The following is an 8,416-nucleotide window of genomic DNA, read 5'->3' as shown; positions in this document are numbered from 1 at the left end:
GAGCCATGGCCGGGGCGGGCGGGTGCTGCCCGCTCTCCGTCTCCGCCCTCGGGGAGGGGGAGCGCGGTGCCGGGGCGAGCAGCGGGTGATGGGGAAGAGGCGAGCGCAGTGCTGAGGTCCTTGGGGCCGGATGAGCCGAGGCTTGACTCCGCGGCGGTGGCGGAGCTGGAGGAGGGGGCGAAGGAGGCTGTAGGGGCGGCCCCCGCTCCGGCTGCCCTGAGGGGAAAGAGCCCCCGACCATGGAAATCGAGAACATCGTGGCCAACACGGTGCTGCTGAAAGCCCGGGAGGGTGAGAGCCGCGGGGCGAGGCGAAGAGGGAGGAGAAGCGGGAGTTCGAGGCGGGGCGGGCTGAGGACGTATATCGGGGGAGGAAAAGGGTCTGAGGTGAGGGGAAAAGGGGCCCGCGAGGAGGGGGAGAGGAAGTGATGGAGGAGGAGAGGCTGGGAGGAAGGAGAGGCTGCCGGGCAGGGGTCCGGGCGGGGCGGGGACCCCTCGAGGTGGCGGAGGAGCCCTCCCGGGGCGGGCAGTGAGTCCCGGGCAGTGCCCTGAGGCACCTGCCCTGCTCCTCCCGCGGGATCTGTTTGGAGTTATTGGCTTGTTGCTTTGCTTCTGAAAAGACACCCCTTTCTCCTTCCCCCTTGATTCTAATAGTGTTTTTACCGGATGTTTTAAAAAGGTCGTTAATATTTAGTTCTCAGTTTGTTTATAAATATAAATGCAGATAGATATAAACGATAAAGTGACATAAATAGTTTCTGCAAAAACCTTACACTCCATCTTGCTGAAATTCCTGCCTGTGAAAAACGTAGCTGTTGAATGCGACCCGTACTTTGCAGTCGAATATTTTGTATTGTCCTAATACAAAAGTATGCTATTCTGCATTAGATTAACACTTACAGTTTGACTCCCCAGAACACCTTGAGTTGAAGATTCCTCCCCCCAGCTAGCAAGCGTTTGGGGTAGATAATTAGTTTTAGTATAGCACGTGGTTGCTGTTTAAAAAAACATCCTGAACTAAGATTGTTCTACTGCTTTTTCGTATATATAACTGTCCATTAAATGGCCACTTGAAAGTCTCCCTGGATTACCAGTGTACTTTGTGCAGAGTATATTTTTCAACCATGAAATGTGCATATTCTTTTTGGATTGGATCCTGCTTGTCTTAATTGTGTTGAGAAGCCCCATTAGTTAAGCTGGAGCTGTTTAAAGTGAGTAAGAACAGTAGAATCTGCCTCTGTATGTTTTGCAAGTTCCTCCAACTCTAAATGGGTTTGGCACTTACGCCATATGAGTATCCAGTTAAATTTGCCTTAAGCAGCAAGAGAGGAAAATCAACTTTTTCACTTTGAAGTGGGGTTTAAAAAACAGAACAGTGATCGCAATTTTGGGCCATTTTCCAACCTTAGCTGAAGAGACCACCTCAAACTAGAGGACATGTTTTGGCTGGTTTCACTGACAGTAACATGTCTGTGGTGGTGCTGCCTGAATTTGGAATTTGCATTGAAGTGATCTGAGAAATGAAGGGAAAGTGGAATCTGGCTCAAAACTTTACTGTGCCCAAACCCTCACCACAAAGAGCGGAGTGGTAATCTGCAGAGGCTTTTAAGTGGCTGCTTAATGTCAGGCTGCCTCTTTAGTTAAGGTTTCACTATGTTTAAAATCAATTATAGTGGTAGAACTAACCAAACAAGATATTTTAATGAACTAGATGAAAGTGTAAGAGCAGCTGATGTGAAAATCAGTTCTACCTGACATGAAACTTAAAAAAGTAATGGTAATAATCTTTTACTCTCTTTGTACCTTCAATTGGCCTGGGCTCTGTTGTGTAAGTGTGTGCAAAAACTGTGAATTCTGGCTTTGAAGCTCTAGAACTCCATTGATCAATTGGTAGAAGGTCTTTTACCTTTTCAGGTATCAATCCCTGTGCATGGGGTGCTTTCTATGTCACATTTTTCAAAACACTCATTGATATGAAATTATTTTCTCTGCATTACATGCTGTGGCTGGTCTGGGAATGTCTGGTTTACTCCATCTGTCGAGACCATTCTATAATATCCCTGTCCCAGCTCTATTCTTACATGCCTGATAGAGTGCAAGGCAATGGAATTTGCAAAGTTAGTGTGTGAGATAGATGTTTTAATATATTCCTTGCTAAAAGGGCCCAACAACTGGGACAGAAGAGCAGACTTCCAAGTTACTTTCCTTCCCACATTTATATTATGACACTCTATAGTGTATGGAGAGGTGGCGTAGCATGGAAAAGTGCAGAATTATTTCTTATGGAAGAAAGTAAAATCCAAAGCTAATATACAATAGCAGCTTTACTTATTTTCATGTATAGGCTTTAGCCATGTCTGTAATCCTTCTCCTCAGTGTGGGTGAGAGGTGTTCACCTGGATAAACGTATCAGTTGTACAGGCAAATAAAATAACAATGTAAACTACTCTACTCTTATTCTTTGTGGTGCATGTCAAAACAAAACAATGAGGCTTAATTATGGCTTGCATGGGTCAGTCAAACTTGAGATTCTTTTCTGATGAAGATGAGAGTAGTAAATGGTTGTACCCTTGAACGCATCTTACAAGGTCTTTTAACCCCAGAAATATGTAATTTTCATTTTGTAAATATAGAAACAATAAAATATGTGTACCTGTCCACTTCTGGTGGAATAGTATGGCAGGTGCCTAATGGGAATTCAGAAATTCCCAATAAATAACACCAAATTGTACCTGAGCACATAAACGAGATTTTACAATCAAAATCACGATCCCAGACTTGTACACATAATTTTCCTCTGAATTTTAGGTACTCTAATAGTTCTGGATATGAATGTTGTTAGGATGTGAATATCATTTTGGGTTTTACATTTGTAGGTGTGCAGAATCACACACCTTGAACAGCGAGGTTCATGTCTACCATTTAAATCTGATCTGATACATAGAAAGTAAGTTTGATCTATGTTAATAGAGAGCAAGGAACTCGGATAAAATTAATCTTTTCTTGCTACTTTCTTCTCCCATACAATAAAAATAAAGTGCTGTTGCTGTAATTCCATTTTTCAGGTCATACGAAACCCCAACTTCCCCCCAGCCTCAAAACTTTAAATTTTGTCTCTAAGAGGATATTTATAGTTTTCAATAAAACACCATTTTAATAGAAACCTGTCTCTTTTCATTAAAGACATTACAAGTCTTTGTAGCAACTGCAATACTTCTTTAGGTTAAGAAGGGAAGCCATCAGGATTCCTTATATTTTTTTAAAGCCACTTGGTAAATGATCAAATGCCAGTTCTCTTTACATGTGGGTATTAATGATAACATAATATATGATTCTTGAATGTACCTACAACTAGAAGATGATATGATGGCACAAAGTATCCTTTAGGACCTCATGGAGTATAGATTTAGGAGTCAGGAGCTGTACTCAGAGTTTTTCTTTCCTTGTCCAGTTTTTCAGTTGACTTCTTGTGCTGAAAGGATTCCTGTCCATGGAGGAATTTGCCTTCAGATGAAAAGTGCAGTTCAACTGCAGTGCAAGGTGTTTTGGGATTCCCTGTCCCAGTTCCCTGGATTAAGTGGCCCTTTGTGTCAATCCTGCTCTTTCCTCTTGTGTGTACATTATGTTTTGGAGAAACTTGTACATGGGAAAGAAAAAGGGAAAACTTCCTCTTATGGTGAACCCAATGGTGGAACAAGCACAGGTGACTCAGTAGAAAAACAAGTGATTATAAAGCAAACTCAAAGTTGATCTTACGAGTGCTGAAGTGCAGGAACTGAGATAAACCAGGTAAGTGTTGAGTGATAGTGATGTATGAAATGAGATTGTAAGCTCTCACACCAGCTAGTCCATGTTCTCCTTACTCATATTTGTGTGAAAGTGTACAACAATATGTTTTCTAGTTGCGTATAAGAGCAGAGAAATGAACACATTCATTTTTTCCCAGCAGAAAAATATTTGAAATTTGTTTCACTTGAAGGACGTTGAAGAATTTGTCCCATAAACAGAGAGAACTAATAAATATGAACAAAGTTATTCTGAAAAACAAAAGAAGTCTCCCCTCCCCAATTTTTATTTTATATTCACTTTTCTCTGTATATTTTCTGTTTTTATTTCAGTCACTCTCAGTAAATCCTTTGAGTATATGCAAGCCCCAAATTCATTTCAGCATCCCACACATAGTCTGTGATGTTGGGAAGGAAAGAAATTAATCCATGTATGTTTTAAACTGCTTAGGAATCTTTCTTTTTTCATTGCCTAAAGTAATAGTCTCCAAAAAAGACACCCAAAGGGTAGATGCATTGTTCCTTTGAAGTCAGTGACAGTTTACTCCAGGTGAGGATCTATGCCAAGAGTACATTTTAAACATACCTGGTCCATTTGCATCCATTTTAAAATTTATTTATACTGCTGTGACAGGAGTAGTTTGGGAATGAGAGTAGGCTCTGCTGTTAGGCATAGAATATCCTCTGTTTCATGATTGATTTTGGCTAAATTAAGGTCATGCCTCAAATAAATAATCCCCCAGCTCTTGGTTGTATGGTTCTGGCCTGTGGTTGCAAGAATGGGTGAGGTAGTTTAGAGCTGGATCCATGAACCAATCTAGGCTATGTGGGTTTTTTGGGTGGTTTTTATCCTTATGTTGCTGGGTGTTTTGGGTTTGGGGTTTTCTTCCCAAAATTAGTTTTCAGATGGATCAGTAGGCTCCTGCAGATTTGATAATTGCTAGGTGCAGTCCAAAGATGGATTTAGAAGGAAGGAACCTTTCAGCAGAATGTGATCACAGTTTGGCTTAAGTGAATCCTTTAAGATACTTGTTCCAGGATAATTGTCTTAATGATGTACTCTTCACAGAAAATAAGCAGTCCACTCAAATAGCGAGTTTTATCTGTCTGGGCTTGAAAGCAATTGGAATAATTCTGCAAGCAAAACAAATCCTACTTTTGCTTGCAGTATAAGGTAATATTCCAGTATAGTGTTAATGATACAAGGAAGGTATCCTATTTTGTGTGTGTTTGTAACTAGGAATGTAATTCTGTGGAGATTGCTCGGATCACTGTAGTTTGGCTATTGAACTGAACTAAATTCTTTAATTATTTTGAGGGTAGGACATGTGGGACAGCAAGGCACACTCATACCCAGAAAGTCCACCACCAGCAAATATGAATTTTAACAGGAGAGTGCTGAGAGTTTTTGTAGTTGCTTTCAATTGATGTCAGTTCTTCCCTCGTTTGCCTCCTATGTTCTGTTGCACTCTTATTGCATTGTGCTTTAAATTGCTGTAAACTCATTGTGGCAGGAAACATGTCTTCCTGTGTTTGTACAGAATTATGCACAATGCCTGCCTTTTTGTCCTTTATTTAATGAACTGTAAGGAGAATGCATGTGGGCAAGTTGGAATCTTAAATAATTACGTTTACTAAATAAACACAACACTAGAGGTCTAGTAATTGATACACGCTGTTGCTTTGCTTATTTTAAATGTGGCAATTACAAATTTCACAATCAGCTTAAATCAATTTTACTTCTTTAATATCTGTTGCATTCTTAGTGTACTATAATTCTAAAAAGTGTACTGTCATGCTTGTTTGTTGACTGTAAAATTGCAGTGTTCTTAGTGTTTTTTTCCCCCTTGTAAACCCTGTTCATTGACTGGTTATAGATGTCTCCAAATGTATACAGAGATGTTACAATGTTTGCAAAAACAGATAAATAAATTTTAGTTCAGATCAGTTACATTTAGTTGAGTTGATACAAGCTTTCCATTCCTCACTCAATTGGTGAAGTGCAGAGGCTGGGCACAGTGTGTGCACTGGCATTCCTACATGTGCACATGATCACAGGGGCTGGATAGAAAGCCCATGTGAAGAACCAGTTGTTCGAGTGGTTATAGCTGTGGGAACAATAAATGATTGTGCACATAAACAAACGGCACAAATGTTCACGTAGAGAGCTGGGCTTTTAACTGCTGCAGTGTTACTGCTTTGACAGTCAGATGAGCAAGAGCACTCGAGTATTACCTTGCTGAAGTCCAACTCCATGTACTTGCATCCAGGAGTGTGGGGACTATTACCTTATAAATGCAGTAACAATCTGTAATCTATAGATATCTTTTGTTTATTTATTGTACTGCTTGCATTTTTGCTTCTGTTTGCATTCAGAAGTACCTTGGCCTTTGTAATGCTGGTGAGTTAGGTGCTAACCTTGTGCCAAAACCTGAATTTTCAGCCAGGTGATTCTCATGAGTTTACTAAGAACAGTTTGTATTTATCATATCTCTGGGGGAAAAGCCCAAAACCTTTCTCCATAGAAAAGTGTTGCCACTCTGTTTAATGTAGTTGTTAAGCTGTGCCCAGGGTTGAGTTGATACAAGCTTGTATTTTGTCAAAACACAATTGATACAAAAAATACATCTGACCTGCAGAATGGATTAGCTTGTTGTGAACCCCCACAGCAGTACCTTATGAGCTGTCCCCAGAACTGGAAGCATGACAACCTTCCCTGAGTGATGGTATGAGCTTGTCTTCTAGTCTGAACTTGGTGCTATTCCAGTGTTATGGTCTGATCTGAGGAGATGAAGTATTAATTGCACACTGTTTTGTGTCTTGAAGGTGGATCTTGCCCAACAGGGGCATAAAATGGAAATTTGTTACTCAATGGGCAGTGTTCATAAATGTATGTATAGCATAAGACATAGTTAAACAGGAATGTTTTGATTTTTTTTTAGTGGAAGGTTTTAATCCTTTTTGTGAGTAGTATGAAGGAAAATGTGTCTGGAACTAGAAGATTTTGAATTCATGTGAGTATTAAATCTATTAGGAAACTTGCCTGCAATTGCCTCTGCTGTGGGAAATATTTTAAAGCAGTGTATGTACTCAGCTTAATTTCATGTGTCTAAGTGTAGATAATGTAGAGCTCCTGCATCAATTGTTTTGCATTTTTCCTTGAACCAAATGGTTTGATTTGTACACTAAAGGCGTGTTGTAGGTTGCCATCTTGTTGCAGTCTTAGGCTTTCAAAGCTTATCTGGGTGTGGTCTAGTATGAATTTCTCAGCTGGTATCTGACAATCTGGTTTGTGGAATCAGTTTTGCAAGAATGAAGTTGTAGCAATCGTGCACACCAATGCTACAGAGCTGTGCGCTGCTCAGCCTCCCAGTGCTTCTGAGCCTCAGATACACAGTGCTTGCCCTGCACAGGCAGGAAAGCTGAGGCACAGAGGTCCCCAAAAAACTCCATGCCAGAATCTCAGTGTCAGTGTAGTAGCCAGTAAAGTAGGAGTCTGCATGACAAAATCCAAATTTTTTTATCTCAAGGAAAACCGACTTAGTAATGTTTAGTGAGCATTGTGCTCACTGAAATGAGAGTCAGTCTGCAGATCAAATCTGCAAGGAAAATCTCTGTGGCTCTGAGAACTGCATCTGAGGACTTAAAACATATTCTTATTTCTTGACATAGGTTGCAGACACAGAAATTTCATTTTTTGCAACTAGTTGTGGTTTTACTGATGAATAAGCCAATTGCATTGCCTTACATAAATTTTTCAAATATTTCTCTGAAGATTAAAAAAGAGTTGAAATAAAACATCTAAATGTTTTGCCTATACCATATGCTAGGGCAGTGATCTAACTGAATTTAGTATGTATCTTTTTAAGATGCAAAAATAGGAAAAGAGTTAAATGTTGAAATTGTAACTCTAAGAAGTAATTGGTGGGGAAGGAAAAGGTAAGGTTCTTGTGTACCTGAAAATGTAATTGAAGTTTCTCCTCACTGTAATGGTGTATTGCTGCATCCACCCTTCTCTTTGTACAAGATGTGTTGTTTCAAGCTGGACATTGCTCTTAGTCGTGATTCCATCTGAAGGAGCCAAAAGCAGTAACTCATCTGAGCCACAGAGGTCAACCAGAAAGCACCTTAACCTAATGGCTTCTGGCTCTTCTGTTGGTAGAAGAGTTTTATCTGAAGTGTTTTAGAATGAGATTCAGAATAGAAGCTCTGAAATCAATATTAAGACACTTTCAAACCACAATTGTTATAATTTGATTTGATACTTCTTTTAAACTGCCTCAGAAATGGAAAAGGATTTTGCAATTAAGGAATAACATGACAAACAAATTGGCCTCCTGCCATAACTTTTACCAGAAATGGCTCTTTACATTACTGGGACCTACAGACTTTTACAGTGCATTTGCTGTAAATACAAGAACATTCAGTTCAGAGAAAAGTGAGAGCATGTTGATTTAGTGGATACTGCTAAACCACTGATTCTTGTGTATCATTAATAACTTATATGTAGCCTTTATTCACTTCTGTAGGATGATGAATTCAGTTGCATTCTAGCATGTGTTCTCTTTTTGTAAAATGAAGTTCATAATGGTCACATCGTAAGTTACTGGCCAAATATTTGGGCAAAATACA

At 39.9% G+C, this 8,416-nt stretch overlaps 1 protein-coding gene across 4 annotated transcripts in view; it reads left to right on the top strand.

Annotated features, from left to right (window-relative positions):
- The first annotated feature begins 15 nt into the window (after positions 1–15).
- Positions 16–8,416, top strand: part of GRK4 (G protein-coupled receptor kinase 4) — a 33,432-nt gene continuing 25,031 nt past the window's right edge. For 2 of the 4 annotated variants that reach the window (XR_009277500.1, XM_058837153.1), the window contains exon 1: positions 16–291. Coding sequence is in view for 2 of the 4 variants with exons in the window: in XM_058837153.1 (XP_058693136.1) it covers positions 240–291 (52 nt within the window). In the remaining 2 variants the exon portion in view is untranslated. Of the gene's footprint in view, positions 292–3,450; positions 3,789–8,416 lie in introns of all 4 variants that reach the window. The other 2 variants (XM_058837155.1, XM_058837154.1) reach the window with 2 other exon arrangements.

The sequence above is a fragment of the Poecile atricapillus genome, chromosome 4, assembly GCF_030490865.1.
Source record: "Poecile atricapillus isolate bPoeAtr1 chromosome 4, bPoeAtr1.hap1, whole genome shotgun sequence".
Classification (NCBI taxonomy): domain Eukaryota; kingdom Metazoa; phylum Chordata; class Aves; order Passeriformes; family Paridae; genus Poecile; species Poecile atricapillus.
Note: the sequence above shows the minus strand (reverse complement) of the source record. Positions and strands in the feature narration are given on the sequence as shown.